This window comes from Bos grunniens, chromosome 23, assembly GCF_055505025.1.
Source record: "Bos grunniens cultivar Pamir isolate PY7600 chromosome 23, Bosgru_T2T1.0, whole genome shotgun sequence".
NCBI classification, from domain to species: Eukaryota; Metazoa; Chordata; class Mammalia; order Artiodactyla; family Bovidae; genus Bos; species Bos grunniens.
The window spans coordinates 28,996,153-29,013,930 of NC_141187.1; the positions used below are offsets into that span (position 1 = coordinate 28,996,153).

The window sequence follows — 17,778 nt, forward strand, 5'->3', positions numbered from 1 at the left end:
TAGTTGTGGTGAGCAGAGGCTATTCTCTAGTTGAGTTGGGGGTAAGCAGGCTTCTCATTGTGGTGGCTTCTCTTGTTTCAGAGAATGGGCTGTACGTGCTCAATAGTTGTGGCACACAGGCTTAGCTGCTCCTTGGAACGAGGACATGTGGGAATCTTCCTGGATCAGGAATAGAACCTGTGTCTCCTGCATTGGCAGGCGGATTCTTTACCGATGAGCCACCAGGCGAGCCCTGAGCCAGGCATTTGTAACCTTCAAAGGGCAAAGGCCTGACAGTGTTAGTCACCCAGTCATGTCCGACTCCTTTGTGACCCCGTGGACTGTAGCCGGCCAGGCTCCTCTGCCCATGGGATTTTCCACACAAGAACACTGGAGTGGGTCGCCATTCCCTTCTCCAGGGGATCTTCTCTACTCAGGGATAGAACCCAGGTCTCTTGCACTGTGGGCAGATTCTTCACCCTCTGATCCACCAGGGAAGTGTGGCAAAGGCCTGGGAACTCTGCTAATTTCCAGCAGCATGGGGGAAAAAACTGGGAAAGGGAAGACCTGGGTTTGTATCTGGACTCTATCTCCTTGTTGAAGCTGTTTTTCTTTCTTAACAATGAAGTACGTGTAAATGAACTAAATTACACAAGTTGTATAAATTAGAATTAATATTTATTTCATAGTATGATACCATCATGGATTACAAAGACAATATTTAAAAGACTAGTTCAGTGCCTGTGACAGAGTTGTACTCAAAAGTTTGTGCCCTTCATTCTTTTATTGGAGTAACACTCTCTCGAGTCTCATCTCTCAATCATTTCTTACTGAGGTGCTTACAAGGTTGGGGATTACTACCAGGACTATGATAGTAATACTTTCAGTTTACCATAAAAACTATCTTGAGATTTTTAGGCAGAGTCCTTCAGCCAAACCTTTCTGTTTTCAAAGATGAGCACAAAGGTTCAGAGGTTTCGTGGCTTGGCCAGATCACCCAGACAGGTAATTACGGAACCGGTGATTGAACTAACATGTCGGCCTACTTTCTACTTTGGACTCCTCTCAATGCTGGCACATAAACCCTATCGTTCCACGCTCTGTAAAAGAAGAACAGAAACAACCATGGACGACAGTAAAGAGTGAATGCCAGGGCTCTACGTGCACCATGGGGGTGTGTGACCTGCGGAGACTCACCTCCAGGCTGTTGCTTCTGACTCACGCCTATCTACGCACCCCAGCTCCGCCGCTTTCCCCGCCAACACCCACACTTCCACCTTTTCAGCCCTTCCAGGTTCTCCCAGGACCGTCTCCCCTTCCCGTTATCACAGACTGGTCGGTTGTTAACAGAGGAAGGGAGGGGGAGCCCCGTTACTAGGGCTAGGCTAGCAAGAATCTTCTGGAAGCTAAATGTAGAGCCGTGACTAAGCTTGAAGTCTTAGGGTGGCGGCGGGGCAGGGGGCGAAGGGCGGGGGAGGGAGACTTGGGTGGGGCAGTTTGTTTGTTGAAGAGTGTTCCTACGAGCCAGTCCCCGCCTCTGAGCCCAGAGAGCTCCAGAAAGTTCCTGACACAGCCCGAAACGGGGGCAAGGAGCCAGAGCGAGTAAGACCCCGATGGAGCGGGGCGGGGCCTGACGGCGGGGCTGGCCGCGGAGTTGCCTGGCCGGGGCCGGCGTTCTTCGGTTGTCTTTTTCAAAATGGGATTAAAGGAGTCAGTAAAGGAGAGACCTTTAGAGTTTCCCTCAAACTCGCTAATATGTTGGGTGAAAACACCGGACAGGTTTGTAACTGACACAAGTAAGTCGGATGGATTGGGGTTGCCAGAAGCTAGAAGGTCCCCACCGCCCGAGGCGGGTGCGCCGCAGCCCTGGGCAGGGATTGGCTACAGCTGGGAGCTTGCTGTCTTCTCTCTGCCGCCGTCCCATCTCCCGAATCTAGTCCCTGGCTCTCCTGGGGACGTCTGGATGGGTAAAAAGGTGGAAGATCCTCTGGGGTGATTCTGATCTTCCGGACTCCCCCGCCCCCTTACCCTGTATTTCCTGTGTGCCCTCCCTCCTTCCCCGCCGTGCCCTTTCCTCCGATTTCCTGCTGGGCGGTACTGGCGCCCGTGGGGTGGGGCAGGTTGGCTCGGCATCCCGAATTCGCTGCGATACCTGACCCCTTAACGTCTCTACGTGAGCTGGAGTTAGGAGAGGACTGATGGGGTTGCTATATCCTACTGAACTGCACTGGATACTTTGCGGGTGACCCTTGGGGATGGATTTAAGGTGATCAGTTGGAATAAAGAATGATGACAGTTGCCCTTTCTTATTCCTACCTTGAGGCTCGCCCCCTCAGAAATCGCCAGTGTTGACTTTTCACCTGAAAACCATTTATTTTAACTGAAAGCCCATGCTTCTGTGCACTTCTCTCACAATTATGTTATTGCTTTGGTATCCTTTTCATTTTTAATGACAGAATCCAGTTAAACACCAGGAGTAACTATGTGTTAATAACGTAGTATCTTGGATTTAAAATCAGTCACATTACCATAACAATCTAATTTTTCAGGGCTGGCATAGGGAAGTAGGTGAGATTGGAATTAGGGAAGGTGTTAGATTTTAAAAATGCTTTTTGATCGACCATTATTTTTCCTTGATGCACCTCCTCCCCCCCACCCCCACCCCGAGTTCCTGCTGCTACCGCAATCACCTTCTCCAGGAATGACTTTGCATTCTCTTTGTCCCTCAGCTTCATGTTGAAGGTGATTATTTTCAAAGTAGTCTGTGCAAGGGACTGTGCAGTAACATTATATATTGACTTCCTAATAAAACACCCTGATAATCTTAACTGGTTTAGCCATAAGAACTCATTTTCTCCGAATTAATTTCTGGAGATTTCCCTAATCTCTCTTATCAAAGGTGTTTGTTAGGTCTTTCCCAATCTCCACCCACCCTCCCCATCCCTTGCCACCTCCCCCTAAAGTAGTGTGACTGCTTCAAGAGTTATTGTATTATCTGCAGATGACAGTCACAGATGGTACTGCAGTTCTGTGGGGGTAGAGGAGGTCGTGTTCCAACCGCATATCCCCATGAAGGGTGACTCACATTGTGGCTACAGTCCACCGTGCTACAGTTCACCTACCCTGAGGATTAAACCTGTGTTTATATGCTGGCCTGCAAGTCTAAGCATCTCTTAGATTTCCATTTCCAAACTTACAGGGACAGGTCTACCTCTACATGTTATTACCATTAATATTAAGAGTTTCTTCTAATGCAAGTATTTAGTGAAAGATTTGGTGGGCCTTGAGATACACACACTCACAAAATGTTTTTCCAGAATGTTGACACAATTTTTTTTTAAAAACTACTTTTGGTGAATTCACATAAACCATTTTAAAGTGTAGAATTTAGTGGTACCTAGCCCAGTTTGTGCAATCACCACTTCCACCTGGTTCCAGAATCTCTGTAATCCCCAGATACAATTGACTTTTAAAGGGGCTCACTCCCCAAGTCGTGAGGATTGTGCCAGGCCTTTTCCCACAAACAGGCTGTGGAGGGGACTCTTCCCAGAATTCTAGCAACAGTTAAAGCAAGAAGCATCTGCAGGGGAAGGAAGCCTGTGGTTAAGGCTTCCTGGTGCAGTGCTGCAGGTTTTTTCAATCACTCTTCTAAATTAACCAGTATTAAACCTCTAGCATTAACCGTATTATCTGACATAGTTGTTTAGGATTATACATTGTCAAAGCAGAAAGATTACCGATTGTGAAACCTAGGGTAGACCCAGAACCCAGAACCAGACATGCACAAAGCCCTGTGGGCAGCAGAGCAAAAAACAATAAAACCTCAGTTGGAATCCAGGTTCAACATCTTCCCTGAACCCGTTTTTTTAACCTTGAAATAAATTTAAGCCAGTGACTTTTAAGTCTCCACATACGTCCACCTGTGGAAGCCAAACACTGCCTATACTCAATATGGTGGAATGGGAATTAATAAACATGTAAAAGGCCCCTGGTACAGTACCTGGTAGGTAAGCACACTGAAATACTGGGGGTCCGTCCTCCTGCTGGGGCATGAAACAGTGACACCTCTCTAAGGTACTCACTGGGATACTTAAAATGTAGGTAACCAGTACTGGAAACGCAGCATTTTTATCTCAGCATTCTTTTAAGAAATTAAACTTTAGCATCAGGCCAAACCCTTCCATTTTAAACTGTGAGACTTGAGGATCACAGTGGCTAACGCAATCATGCATAATTAGGCAAGCCAGTACTAGAATTCACATTTCCTCAGTGCCAATTTAGGACTCACCTTCTCTTTCATGCTGAATCTAGATTAAGTAACAAGGCTCTAAGGTATCACCTGTACTAACAAGCAGCAGCACCCATGACTTCCAATCTAACTGCCTCTTATTTGCCTGCTTCTCCAGGAATACTGCCACTACAGGCACCTTTTGAGTTCACCCGTAAAGTATGGACCCCCCGCCCAACCTTGAGGCTATCATGCCAGTAACCCTTAACATTTTCTGGATTCACAAACACAACCATTCAAATGAGCAGCTTTATGTTTCCCAAGGATACTATTTGCCTAAAAGAAATGTGTCATAATGCTGTATTCTTCTTTTCTGGATCCCTGACCTTATCTAAGAGGCCAATTGCAGTTCATTTTTGGATACTGTAAAACAGACAACCTCTACAGATCCTTCTAACTTCAAAATAAAAACACAGAAGCAAACATCACTCGAATTATTTGAGTTTATTTACTTGGAAGTAAACAGAAACGGGTGAAAAATAGCTTGAGTTTGGCATGAATACTACAAAAAGAAACTGACAAAAGATGGCACTATACATTCAGCTCTATACTTAAGACTCTGGAAAAAAGAGTTCCTAATTTCATAAAAGGGACAGTTCAACATCTCAAACAGCTTGCATAGCTGATGGCTGATGAAAGGCAGATATATAAGGCAATGCAAAGCCTTGGATCCCAACAGTCTCCATAACAAACATGAGCAATCCAGGGAAGGATTCCTAATCCACCTCCTCAATGGTGGGGCCAGACCCAGAGCCCCCTTTAGGGCCCTGAGCCCCAAAGCCGCCAGCCCCGGGGCCGCCCGCCCCCTGGTACAGTCTGCTGATGATGGGGTTACACACCTGCTCCAGCTCCTTCCTCTTGTGCTCAAACTCGTCCTTCTCCGCCAAGGTGTTGGCGTCCAGCCAGGAAATCACCTCCTGGCACTTGTCCAGCACCTTCTTCTTGTCCGCCTCGCTGATCTTGCCCTTCAGCCCCTCATCCTCCACGGCGCTCTTCATGTTGAAGGCGTATGACTCCAGCGCGTTCTTGGCAGACACCCTCTCGCGCTGGACCTCGTCCTCCGCCTTGTACTTTTCCGCCTCCTGCACCATGCGCTCGATCTCCTCCTTGCTCAGCCGGCCCTTGTCGTTGGTGATGGTGATCTTGTTGGCCTTGCCCGTGCTCTTGTCCGTGGCCGTGACGTTCAGGATGCCATTGGCGTCGATGTCGAAGGTCACCTCGATCTGGGGCACCCCCCGCGGGGCCGGCGGGATGCCGCTCAGCTCGAAGCGCCCCAGCAGGTTGTTGTCCCGCGTCATGGCCCTCTCGCCCTCGTACACCTGGATCAGCACGCCCGGCTGGTTGTCCGAGTAGGTGGTGAAGATCTGCGTCTGCTTCGTGGGGATGGTGGAGTTGCGCTTGATCAGGGCGGTCATCACGCCTCCGGCCGTCTCCAGTCCCAGCGACAGGGGAGCCACGTCCAGCAACAGCAGGTCCTGCACGTTCTCCGACTTGTCCCCCATCAGGATGGCCGCCTGCACCGCCGCCCCGTACGCCACCGCCTCGTCGGGGTTGATGCTCTTGTTGAGGTCGCGCCCGTTGAAGAAGTCCTGCAGCAGCTTCTGCACCTTGGGGATGCGGGTGGAGCCCCCCACCAGGACCAGGTCGTGGATCTGCGCCTTGTCCAGCTTGGCGTCGCGTAGCGCCTTCTCCACGGGCTCCAGGGTGCTCCGGAACAGGTCGGAGCACAGCTCCTCGAACCGCGCCCTGGTGATGGACGTGTAGAAGTCGATGCCCTCGAACAGGGAGTCGATCTCCAGGCTGGCCTGGGTGCTGGACGACAAGGTTCTCTTGGCCCGCTCGCATGCGGTGCGCAGCCGCCTCACGGCCCGCTTGTTCTGGCTGATGTCCTTCTTGTGCTTCCTCTTGAACTCCTCCACGAAGTGGTTCACCAGCCTGTTGTCGAAGTCCTCCCCGCCCAGGTGCGTGTCCCCGGCCGTGGCCTTCACCTCGAAGATGCCGTCGTCGATCGTCAGGATGGACACGTCGAACGTGCCCCCTCCCAGATCAAAGATGAGCACGTTGCGCTCCCCCTTGCCCGTCCTGTCCAGGCCGTAGGCGATGGCGGCGGCCGTGGGCTCGTTGATGATCCTCAGCACGTTCAGCCCCGCGATCACCCCCGCGTCCTTGGTGGCCTGCCGCTGCGAGTCGTTGAAGTAGGCCGGCACGGTGATCACCGCGTTGGTCACCGGGTGGCCCAGGTACGCCTCGGCGATCTCCTTCATCTTGGTCAGCACCATCGACGAGATCTCCTCCGGGTAGAACGCCTTGGTCTCCCCTTTGTAGCTCACCTGCACCTTAGGCTTGTCTCCGTCGTTGATGACGCGGAAAGGCCAGTGCTTCATGTCCGACTGCACCACCGGGTCTCCGAACTTGCGGCCGATCAGCCGCTTCGCGTCGAACACCGTGTTCTGCGGGTTCAGCGCCACCTGGTTCTTGGCCGCATCGCCGATGAGCCGCTCGGTATCGGTGAAGGCCACGTAGCTGGGGGTGGTGCGGTTGCCCTGGTCGTTGGCGATGATCTCCACCTTGCCGTGCTGGAACACCCCTACGCAGGAGTAGGTGGTGCCCAGGTCGATGCCGATAGCCATGTTTTTCGCCATGCCGGTGCCCTGCCTTTTCGGCTCCGAGATAAGCTTCAAACCTGAAAACGGCCCACAGGATCAACGACGTGAAGCTCTGGTGCCCCTCGGGGCGGTCCTTGGAGATAGCGGGTCTGCGGAAGCTGTTCTCACAGACTAAGCCGCAAGTTTTATCAGCTCTCTCCAGGCTGCTGTTTCTCCTCAGGCGGCTCTGTGTTTATAATTCTTCATCAAGCCCCGCCTTTTCCCTCGTCAGCCAATGACCGAGTTCAGTGGGGCTGCCAGGTCAGGAATATTCCAGGGGTTTCGCCTCAAGTCCTGCCCCCTGGCTTTCTGGGACCAATCGGCGCCCTGGATGCCACTCCTCCCAGAACTCTCCAGACTCTTCTGGGACTTGCTAGCTGGCACTGTCTCGGAAAGGGGTAATGGGAGGGGAAGCGGTAGGAGGGGCTGGTGGGTCGGGACTTCGGGCGGTGGTGTTGACGCCGCCCTGCTCTAGTCGCGTTACAATGGAGGTGCTGCCTCTGACCTCACGGGCTAGTAGAGAATTAGGATGCTAGGTCTGGACCCAGCTCAAAGTCGCAGGGCGGGGCGGGTGGGGGGTGGGGGGACACCGCCTGCGCAGTTTGGCTATTGAAGGAGCCCCAAGTTATAGGGGCTCCCCATCCGAACCGTATCAAACTGGATCGAAGGCGGCGGGACACTAGGTGAGTCACAAGTGCTGTGACTGGAATGGGCTGGCAATAGGCAAGACTAGTAGATCCCGGTTTGAGGAGGTATTGGAAACTTCTCTAGTTTGTTTAAATATAGGTATGGGGGCATTGGCTAGTCAGGGAAGGGGCATCCTTTAAGGGCCGCAAACGTGGCTGGATTGCTTAGAGCTACCAAAAAAAAAGTGAAGGAGCTGGTAGGTTATTGTCTCCAGATAACAGGAGTTCTGTTTTTGAGAAGATTAGAGAAAGTCTTAGAGAGCACCACCTTACCTGAGAAAACTCATGAGGGCTTGATTGGGTTCTTAGCGGCATTCTTCAGACTGGCCGAAATCTCAACAATCCCTAATAGAGGGTAAAAGACGACCGACAGGGTTGCTAAACCCACTTGTGGAGAGTGATGTCTCTTGAGGAGACTAGAACTTAAAATAATTAGTTCAGCAGGAGACTTGTACCATATTCAGTTCGGTTCATTCAGTCGTGTCCTACTCTTCGCGACCCCATGACTCGCCCCCTGTCCATCACCAACTCCCGGAGTTCACTCAGACCCACGTCCATCGAGTCAGTGATGCCATCCAGCCATCTCATCCTCTGTTGTCCCCTTCTCCTGCCCCCAATCCCTCCCAGCATCAGAGTCTTCCAATGAGTCAACTCTTCGCATGAGGTGGCCAAAGTACTGGAGTTTCAGCTTTAGCATCATTCCTTCCAAAGAAATCCCAGGGCTGATCTCCTTCAGAATGGACTGGTTGGATCTCCTTGCAGTCCAAGGGACTCTGAAGAGTCTTCTCCAACACCACAGTTCAAAAGCATCAATTCTTCGGCGCTCAGCCTTCTTCACAGTCCAACTCTCACATCCATACATGACCACAGGAAAAACCATGGCCTTGACTAGATGGACCTTTGTTGGCAAAGTAATGTCTCTGCTTTTGAGTATGCTATCTAGGTTGGTCATAACTTTCCTTCAAGGAGTAAGCTATCACAGACACAGGACAGTGGAGTCAGGCCCTGTGAGGAATTGAAATCAATATGCCACTGCCCTCCCTCTTCATTCCTGTTAGCTAGGAGTTTTTCTATCTTGTCCAAAAACCTTGTTTGGAAGAGATATTTGTACAGGGATTATATGGCAGGATTATTCATAATAGCCATAAAATGGAAACCACTTAAGTGCCACAGAAAGAATGAATAAACAAATGTGGTATATACATACAGAAAAAGTTATTCAGCTGTAAAGATGCAAGAAATTATGACATATGCTGTAAAGTAGATGAATTTTTAAGATATTATGGTAGGTAAGCCAGTCACAAAAAGAAAAATAGTGTATAATTTCACTCATGTGAGGTACTTAGAAGAGTCAAATTCTGAGAGACAAAAAGTAGGCCAAAAAAAAAAAAATGTAGACTAGTGGTGGTCCAAGGGTTGGGAGAAGAGGGGAAATGAGTTGTTTAATGGGTATAAAATTTGTTTTGCAAGATAAAAATTCTGGACATTCGTTGACCAACAATGTGAGTGGACTTACTTCTGAATTGTATGCCAAAAATTGGTTAAGAGGGTAAATTTTATGTTGTGTGTGTTTTACCACAGTTAAAAATAAATAAAAATTTAAAGAAAATAAAAAAATGTTCTCACTGAAAAACTTTTATCTCATTCTTTTCCCACAGGCCTAGGAAAACCATGGCTGCAGCTAAGGGAACAGCTATCGGCATCGACCTGGGCACCACCTACTCCTGTGTGGGGGTGTTCCAACACGGCAAGGTGGAGATCATCGCCAACGACCAGGGCAACCGCACCACCCCCAGCTACGTGGCCTTCACTGATACTGAGCGGCTCATCGGCGATGCAGCCAAGAACCAGGTAGCCATGAATCCCCAGAACACTGTCTTTGATGCCAAACGTCTGATAGGCAGAAAATTTAATGATCCTGTCGTGCAATCAGATATGAAACTTTGGCCTTTCCAAGTAATCAATGAAGGAGGCAAGCCCAAGGTAATGGTGTCCTACAAAGGGGAAAAGAAAGCTTTTTATCCTGAAGAAATCTCTTCTATGGTACTAACTAAGATGAAGGAGACTGCTGAGGCTTTTTTGGGCTACACTGTCACCAATGCTGTGATCACTGTGCCAGCCTACTTCAATGACTCTCAACGCCAGGCCACCAAGGATGCGGGTGTTATCGCAGGTCTCAATGTGCTAAGAATTATCAATGAACCCACTGCTGCTGCCATTGCCTATGGCTTAGATAAAGCAGGTCAGGGAGAGCGACATGTCTTGATCTTTGATCTGGGTGGAGGCACATTTGATGTGTCCGTCCTGACCATAGATGATGGGATTTTTGAGGTTAAGGCCACAGCTGGGGACACCCACTTGGGTGGAGAGGATTTTGACAACAGGCTTGTGAGCCACTTTGTGGAAGAATTCAAGAGGAAACATAAGAAGGACATCAGCCAGAACAAGCGGGCTGTGAGGCGGTTGCGCACTGCCTGCGAAAGGGCCAAGAGGACCCTGTCATCTAGCACCCAGGCCAACTTGGAAATTGACTCACTTTATGAAGGCATTGACTTCTACACATCCATCACCAGAGCCCGGTTTGAAGAGTTGTGTGCAGACCTGTTTAGGGGCACCCTGGAGCCTGTGGAGAAGGCTCTTCGGGATGCCAAGATGGATAAAGCTAAAATCCATGACATTGTCTTAGTAGGGGGCTCTACGCGAATCCCTAAGGTTCAGAGGCTGTTGCAGGACTACTTTAATGGTCGTGATCTCAACAAGAGCATCAACCCCGATGAGGCAGTTGCCTATGGGGCTGCAGTTCAGGCAGCCATTTTGATGGGGGATAAGTCTGAAAAGGTACAGGACCTGCTTTTGTTGGACGTGGCTCCCCTGTCTTTAGGGTTGGAGACTGCAGGGGGAGTCATGACTGTATTAATCAAGCGCAACTCCACCATCCCCACGAAGCAGACACAGATTTTCACCACCTATTCAGACAATCAGCCGGGCGTGCTGATCCAGGTGTATGAGGGCGAGAGGGCCATGACTCGGGACAACAACCTGCTGGGGCGCTTTGATCTGACTGGAATCCCTCCTGCACCCAGGGGAGTGCCTCAGATTGAGGTGACCTTTGACATCGATGCCAATGGTATTCTCAATGTCACAGCTATGGACAAGAGCACGGGCAAGGCCAACAAGATCACCATTACCAATGACAAGGGCCGGCTGAGCAAGGAAGAGATCGAGCGCATGGTTCTGGATGCTGAAAAATACAAAGCTGAGGATGAGGTCCAGAGAGAGAAAATTGCTGCAAAAAATGCCTTAGAATCCTATGCTTTTAACATGAAGAGTGCCGTGAGTGATGAAGGCCTACAGGGCAAGATTAGTGAGTCTGATAAAAAGAAAATACTGAGTAAATGCAATGAGGTCCTTTCGTGGCTGGAGGCCAATCAACTGGCTGAGAAAGATGAGTTTGATCATAAGAGAAAGGAATTGGAGCAAGTGTGTAACCCAATCATCACAAAACTCTATCAGGGAGGATGCACTGGGCCTTCCTGTGGAACAGGGTATACACCTGGAAGGGCTGCAACAGGCCCCACAATTGAAGAAGTAGATTAATCTTATGTGGAGCTGGACGGTTCTAGGGTGCCTCTAAGATGAATTTTGTTGCCCTCATCTTCAAACATGGTTATGATTCCTGAATTGACTGGACCTGAATGTAAGTGATCATCTCTTTTGGATTCTGATGGAGGAGTCTCATATACCATCTTTTCACACTCCAGTAATTTTCTGACACATTCCAACAAATTTCTGACTCTGGAATGAGACTCTTAGGAAAACTAGGCACCTCTCGGAACCATTTGAAGAATTTGAATGTCTGTTATTTATTTCCAGCCTTCCCAACTTCCTTTTTCCTGTGTGGATGGTTATTTGTCCCTCAGTAAATTTGTTCCTAAAGCAAATTACTTGTGGTATTTTTAGACTATGAGTGTATCTTGTAAAGTAGGGAAAGGGAGAGTGTGTGGAGTGACCACGTGTGGTCTGTTTGTGAGCTAATTGTGAATGATTAAGCTGGTAAGGGCGAAGTATTTGAGTTTTCATGAGCTGATTGAAGAAGGAAAAAATTTTTTGATTATCAGGCACCTTTAACCTTTAGCCCCAGTTAGAGTGCTGCTGCTGCTGCTAAGTCGCTTCAGTCGGGCCCGACTCTGAGCCTACCAGGCTCCTCCATCCATGGGATTTTCCAGGCAAGAGTATTGGAGTGGGTTGTCATTGCCTTCTCCCCAGTTAGAGTAGCTGCTAATTTAGAGACCGCTTTTAAATAATTGACTGATTTAGGTGTTTCAGGTTAAGCTGGGGAGTTGGGGCAAGGACCGGAACTTCTGCTTCTTGTCCTGATGTCACTCATAGGTGGGGCCTAGGAGATCCAGCCCCTGGGCACTCAATATTACAGTCCTTTACTTGCTGAATATATTTCTTAAAAAACTTACTAACAAATGTGTACTTTTATGCAAGAAGAGAAGTGAAAAACTTATGATGAGCTTATTCCTTAAAAAATACCTTCCCCTATTGTGTCATAATTTCGCATACTTATCAAGCCTGGGGGAACATGATATAAGTATGTTTAACTGCATTTACTGCATTTGTGTCCCTTTGTGTTTGAGAGGGAAATATTTGGAAGTGAAATATTAGAATGGGTATTTTTATCCCCGATCCAGTGTGTTCTGTTTTACTCAGTCCTTTATAGGACAGCCGTAGGCAAAGTATAAAAGAAATGTGGACTGAGAGTAATGTGTTTATTGGGAACCTTTGATAAAATCAAGATTTGCTGGCGTACAGGCTCTTGATCTTTTTTTTGTTGCTGTTGTTACCCAAGTGTAGCATGCAGAGAAAAGTGTACAAATCATCATGGATTTTCACAAGCTCCCCGGCAGTCAGTCTGCAATAGGAAGTGTCTTTAGGGTAAGAGCAAATCGGGCTGGAAGTGAATTTATTGTCATAGAAAGGAATAAAAACCTAAGAGGCGGTGAGCCAAGCCTTTTCGACCCTCCTGGCGCAGTTGGGGCCCGCGCCTGCGCGGTGGGCGCTCGCCCCTCCGGGAGGAAGTCGGAAGGCGGGAAGCCCCGCCCCTCTCCCGGCTTTGGCTTTTTCGTCAGTTTTACCCGGCCGGCTCCCCCTGAGCGGCAAGCCAGCCGTTCGCTCTCCTCCATCACTCGGAGCTCTCCGCTGTGCCACCCCGCTGCGCCTGCGCGACCCCACCCCGCCCCACGCGCGGGCTCGCGATCCAATTCCCGCCAGGCCTCCGGCCCACGGCACCCGGCCCGCGCCTTCCCGGTCCGGCGGAGAGCAAGCACCATGGTAGGTTACCGTGACGTCACAAGGGGGCGCCCTTGGGGAGCGCGGGCGGTTGGGACGGTTCGCGGCAGGGTGGGCGTCCCTTTGGAGGCTTTGTTCCTCTGGGCTGGCGTTGGGCCCTAGATTTTTCCCTCCATTATTGGTTTCTGCACCTCAACTTCTTTGAGAAGAGACTTGGAAGCAAACGGAATTTTTTTACCCCCTATGAGGGAGTCAGCAGGGACTGTAGATCTCAAGGAGCATTTCCCTGACGGAGACCAGGCTCCGAGAAGGAGCGGGTGGAATACTTTGTACAATTCTCTAGGAGGAGTGGGCAGGACCCCAGGAGAGATAGTCCATTGAGGCAGACCCGACGTGTGCAGGGTAGATGACTCTGGGGCTTTATGTCAGGGGCTCGTAGTGTGCATCATCGTCAGGGCTGCAGCTGTTCATTCGAGTATTCCTTCCTGTGTATTCCTGTGAAGTATTCCTTCATGTGAAGTTTAGAGAACTGCCAGAGATGTGGCGGGATCCCAATGCCAATGTTTGGTAATACTGGCAGGGATTCACACCTCTTTACTATGTCCCTTCCCATATGATGGTTTTCCCCCTCTCGCCCAATAGCTCTTCTATTCCTTTTTCAAGTCCCTTGTCGGCAAGGATGTGGTCGTGGAACTCAAGAATGACCTGAGGTAGGTACTTGTTCCCACAAATTTGTAGGGGGTGGATGTGCCAAGCGCCCTGGAACCTGTTTAACTTGACGAGTATTTGAGCACTAGGCAAGGTGGGAGAGATACAAAAGGAAGAAACGACTTGTGCCTTAAATTTACAGATTAGCTGGGGAGTTGTATCATGTATTGGAAAACAATATAAAGAAATATATAAGTAGTAAGTACCAGAGAGAAGACAGGGCAGACCCAACTTCTAGAAATCGAAGTATCAGTTCCACAAGTAACGATGTATGTAGAAAGATGTTGGTAGATTTGTGTGTGTGTGTAATAGACACAAGTTGGGGGGGGGCAATAGCCATAAATAGGGAATGGGTTCGATTGTGGTATTTCCATATAATATAGCTGTTACATAGAAATGAGATACCAATAGGAAAAGCTATTGCAGTACTGTATATGTGGCATAATCTCGCTTTTGTTGAAGAAAATATAAAAGATACACAGGAGACCAGTGCAGCTCCTTCTGTCTGTACTGTTTTACATCCCCTGGCCCCTTGTATCCTTAGCTTCTAATCATCTCTCAGGACTTGGATTAAACGCTATATCCCTGGACTTTCCTGGTTCTAGCCAAGTACACCCTTCTGTTACAAAGTCTTTTTCCTTGCTAGTGGGTGCTTCTCAAATTGTGATTTCATAGAAATGTATTAACTGTTTAGGAACCGTCTTTCCTACAGGGCCAAGAGCATTAGGTACACAGCTTACCACTGTGTACCTAATGTCTAACACAGGCCTGAATAAATTGTTTAACTCATTTTATTTTCAGAACATCTCTACATGGCATACACTATTGTTGCTGTTTTACACATGAGGAAACTGAAGGTTGGATAGATTAAGAAACTTGGTTAATTAATTGTTAGGTCTACACAACTAGTAAAAGACAAAATCAGAACTTACTTAAATTCCATTATCTGCCCCCCCCACCCCCCCACCCCCATACGTTTTTAATGGGCTTCCCTGATAGCTCAGTTGGTAAAGAATCCACCTGGAATGCAGAAGATCCTGGGTCAGGAAGATCCACTGGAGCAGGGATAGGCTACCCACTCTAGTATTCTTGGGCTTCCCTTGTGGCTCAGCTGGTAAAGAATCCGCCTGCAATGCAGGAAACCTGGGTTTGATCCCTGGGTTGGGAAGATCCCCTGGAGAAGGGAAAGGCTACCCACTCTGGTATTCTGGCCTGGAGAATTCCACGGACTTTATAGTCCATGGGGTCGCAAAGAGTCAGACATAACTGAGAAACTTTCATTTCACCTCTTTTTAAATTAAAAACAGGGTCGTAGTCTCTATGCAGTTGTGAAACTTGCTTTTCACTTAACAGTATGTTGTGGGTATTTTCCATGTCAATAAAGTTGATGTTTAACGTTGTTAATGTCTGAATAGCATTTTTCTAAGCTGGCTAGAACTGATTTAAGCAAAACCTTGCTGCTGGACACTTAGGCTGTTCCCAGTTCTTCGTTTTTACAAGTGATTTTGCCCTGAACATCCTCAAGCATAAATCTTTGTATACATCTCATTTCATTAGAAGAAAAAAAGAATGCTTTGAATGAAATGTACATTTTAAATATCAAAACATACTACCTGACTGTCCTTTAGAAAGTTTGAGTCGATGTATTCTCTCCCTAGCAGTTTCTTCTACATTTCTATGTGAGGTAATTTCTTAGTGGGGGAAACATTGACATGGTGGAATGGTGAAGCAAGGGATTTATTTGCCTTTTAGGTCAGAGATTTCTGATCTATGGTACCCGCAATGCATATGATATTGATGGCATATAAATTGGGTCCATGTAGAGAGACAAGTGTGGAAACCACAACTACTTCCATCACTTCTGTAAGATGACTTGTTTTTTATTTTCCTCTTTTTTTCTTCCTGGGTTTTGCAAATGGCAAGAATAACTGTTGTTATAGCCTCAGACCCTAAAGCAAGGACTTAAAAGATTCGAAGGTAATCCATTGGGTTGGGAGAAGTGCTCTTTCTCTCATGCTGGGTGTCAGACCACTTTTGTGCCAAGTATCTCATTCTAAAGGGACTGAAGAAAAGTTACCACTTTATGCCATTCCTGAAAGTTATTTCACAGCTGCAGTAGGTGATAGGGCACCATCAAAGGGTGTTTTTTTTTGTTTTTTTTTTTAAGCATCCAGGAATATGGGGAAATCACCACTGAGGCAGTTGGTCTGACACTGGATTTCAAATACTTAGAATTTTACAAAAACTAGGGTCCAACAGAGAACCGACAACTTGAATTTTGGCAAGATAAGGATGTTTTAAAACTATTAACAATTTTTAAATACAAAAAGGCAATTAAAGAGCAGTTATTCTTACAGAAAAAACTATTGACAACCTTTACCACACTATACACATACTACACTAGCTTATGTTTCCCCTTTTGTCATAGATTCTTGGAATCTTTGCGCGCACATTAGTGTTTGAGAAACAGGTTCTAAGGAACTTAGAATCTGGGAGTGACATGCAGGATGGTTAGGATGAAGGCAGCCAGGCTGGAGGCTAGCGTGGATTGAACTGTAATGACATTAGACCTTGGTTTGTCAAAGAGAATTATAGAAATTGCAGAAATGTTAGACATCAGCAAACAATGGGGATTTGTAGGACATGAAGGGTCCTCGATTTACAGGGTTTGAGGTTGTGAGAGTGTTGAAATCATGAGCAGAAATTAAAGGATTGGGAGAGAGTCTGGCTTGAAGCACTGGTATTTAGATGGCATCCCTCTTTAACATTGCAGGGGGCTCATGGATTGAGGCAGAGGACATCCCTTGTGCCTACATCATCAAGAACACTGCTAGTTTGTTAATTTATATACATTACATATGGGGCTCTGGTTCCAAAGCAGTAGTATTTGAAAAGAACTGATGATTTGGGGGGTCAGACAGGCCTGGATCAAAGTCCTTGTTCTAAACTTGGACAAGTTACAAAATGTTTCTGGGCCCCTGGATGTTTCATAATAGCTACCTAATGAAATGGCTGTAAAGATTACAAATACTATGGAGAATACAGGTCTGGCACATAACAATTGTTTGATGGCAGCACAAGAGTGAGTTGGTTTAGGGAGAAGAGATGTGAGGTCTAAAATAACACACTGCTCTGGAAGCACTTTGTTTCGTACTCCAGAGCTTAGTCATGCCCCTTTCTGGTTGTACCTTTTCTGGTTTCTTCAAGTCCTTTACTTCCCCCAACCGTGTTCTTATCCCCTGCTCTGAAGTCACCTCTGTGTTGACTTTGGTATAAATTAATTTGGTTTTACCCTCTCTTTGCCCATAACAGCATCTGTGGAACCCTCCATTCTGTGGATCAGGTGAGATTATAAGGGCCCTGAATGGGGTCTTGGGGAAGGATACGGGAGAGCTTGAGAGCTGGGTACTTTCATCTTGTCTCTAGTTTTAATGATGGTGTTCATCTTTTCTTAGTATCTCAACATCAAACTAACTGACATCAGTGTCACAGACCCTGAGAAATACCCTCACATGGTGAGTTGTGGATAGAGAAGAGGAACGCCTCTCAAAGAAAGCAGGGGGTCCCTGGCTGGATAGAGGGCATTTTTTAAGGATGTTTTCACATTTGCCTATCTTTGTCTAGTTATCAGTGAAGAACTGCTTCATCCGTGGCTCAGTGGTTCGGTATGTGCAGTTGCCAGCAGATGAAGTCGACACACAGTTGCTACAAGATGCAGCAAGGAAGGAGGCCTTGCAGCAGAAGCAATGATAGTTCCTCCTCCCTTCCCCTCCATTGGTGACCCTTAACATCATTTCCCAGCCCGGAGGCCTCCCTCCCATACTTCTTGAGGTGTTGTTTGTTTTTTTGATAGCAAAAGCTTTTTTTTTTTTTTTTTTAAAGAATGTGGATGAGAGGGCTAATAATGGGGAGCGGCTGTCCTCTGTTGAGTAGGCTGAGGAACTGAGAAGCCTTCCCTGTCTCCAGCACCTGCCTTTCTCTTCTTCCCTGGAGGTGGTGGGAGAATCTGTCAAATCTCTCCAGGGTGGCACGTGATTTATTGTGGGGAGGGAAGGAATCTATCCCGCATCGGGAATAAAATTTATGAAGCAAATTCGAGTTCTGGTTCTGTGTGCGCTTTGGGAAGGGGGCTGGAGAGTGGGTGGGAAAGGCGCGCTTAATTCGTCCAAGCCCTGTT

At 47.8% G+C, this 17,778-nt stretch overlaps 3 protein-coding genes and 1 long non-coding RNA gene across 7 annotated transcripts; 2 read left to right on the forward strand and 2 right to left on the reverse strand.

The window, feature by feature from the left end:
* Positions 1-640: 640 nt before the first annotated feature.
* LOC147347059 (uncharacterized) lies at positions 641-1,409 on the reverse strand. Its single transcript, XR_015152107.1, has 2 exons — positions 1,177-1,409; positions 641-1,079 (listed from the first exon to the last, which is right to left on the reverse strand). It is a non-coding gene; the product is annotated as an uncharacterized LOC147347059 (long non-coding RNA).
* Positions 1,387-11,539, forward strand: LOC147347060 (heat shock 70 kDa protein 1-like). Of its 4 annotated transcripts, none has more exons than XM_086369302.1 (2): positions 1,387-1,758; positions 9,257-11,539. In XM_086369302.1, exons 1-2 carry the CDS (start codon positions 1,676-1,678, stop codon positions 11,193-11,195), a joined length of 2,022 nt encoding a protein of 673 aa, XP_086225428.1. In that variant the 5' UTR covers positions 1,387-1,675; the 3' UTR covers positions 11,196-11,539. The 4 variants fall into 4 exon arrangements, with proteins under 4 accessions (XP_086225428.1, XP_086225430.1, XP_086225431.1 ...); XM_086369304.1 differs by having other exon boundaries at positions 1,535-1,775; XM_086369305.1 differs by lacking the exon at positions 1,387-1,758 and adding an exon at positions 7,177-7,310.
* On the reverse strand, positions 4,697-7,426 carry LOC147347061 (heat shock 70 kDa protein 1A). Its single transcript, XM_086369307.1, has one exon. The coding sequence runs from the start codon at positions 6,907-6,909 to the stop codon at positions 4,984-4,986; it is 1,926 nt and encodes a 641-aa protein (XP_086225433.1). The 5' UTR covers positions 6,910-7,426; the 3' UTR covers positions 4,697-4,983.
* LSM2 (LSM2 homolog, U6 small nuclear RNA and mRNA degradation associated) lies at positions 10,787-17,694 on the forward strand. Its single transcript, XM_086369309.1, has 5 exons — positions 10,787-12,935; positions 13,536-13,603; positions 16,914-16,944; positions 17,057-17,116; positions 17,226-17,694. The coding sequence occupies exons 1-5, from the start codon at positions 12,486-12,488 to the stop codon at positions 17,349-17,351; spliced, it is 735 nt and encodes a 244-aa protein (XP_086225435.1). The 5' UTR covers positions 10,787-12,485; the 3' UTR covers positions 17,352-17,694.
* The last annotated feature ends 84 nt before the right edge of the window (positions 17,695-17,778 follow it).

What these genes read in the sequence shown, in the direction of transcription:
- LSM2 (XM_086369309.1), top strand. Translation starts at nt 12,486, where the DNA reads ATGGATTTTCACAAGCTCCCCGGCAGTCAGTCTGCAATAGGAAGTGTC. An exon ending in GAACTCAAGAATGACCTGAG is followed by an intron (nt 13,604 to 16,913) that starts GTAGGTACTTGT and finishes TGCCCATAACAG; the next exon opens with CATCTGTGGAACCCTCCATT. An exon ending in CCCTCCATTCTGTGGATCAG is followed by an intron (nt 16,945 to 17,056) that starts GTGAGATTATAA and finishes ATCTTTTCTTAG; the next exon opens with TATCTCAACATCAAACTAAC.
- LOC147347061 (XM_086369307.1), bottom strand. Translation starts at nt 6,909, where the DNA reads ATGGCGAAAAACATGGCTATCGGCATCGACCTGGGCACCACCTACTCC.
- LOC147347060 (XM_086369302.1), top strand. Translation starts at nt 1,676, where the DNA reads ATGGGATTAAAGGAGTCAGTAAAGGAGAGACCTTTAGAGTTTCCCTCA. An exon ending in TGGGTGAAAACACCGGACAG is followed by an intron (nt 1,759 to 9,256) that starts GTTTGTAACTGA and finishes CTTTTCCCACAG; the next exon opens with GCCTAGGAAAACCATGGCTG.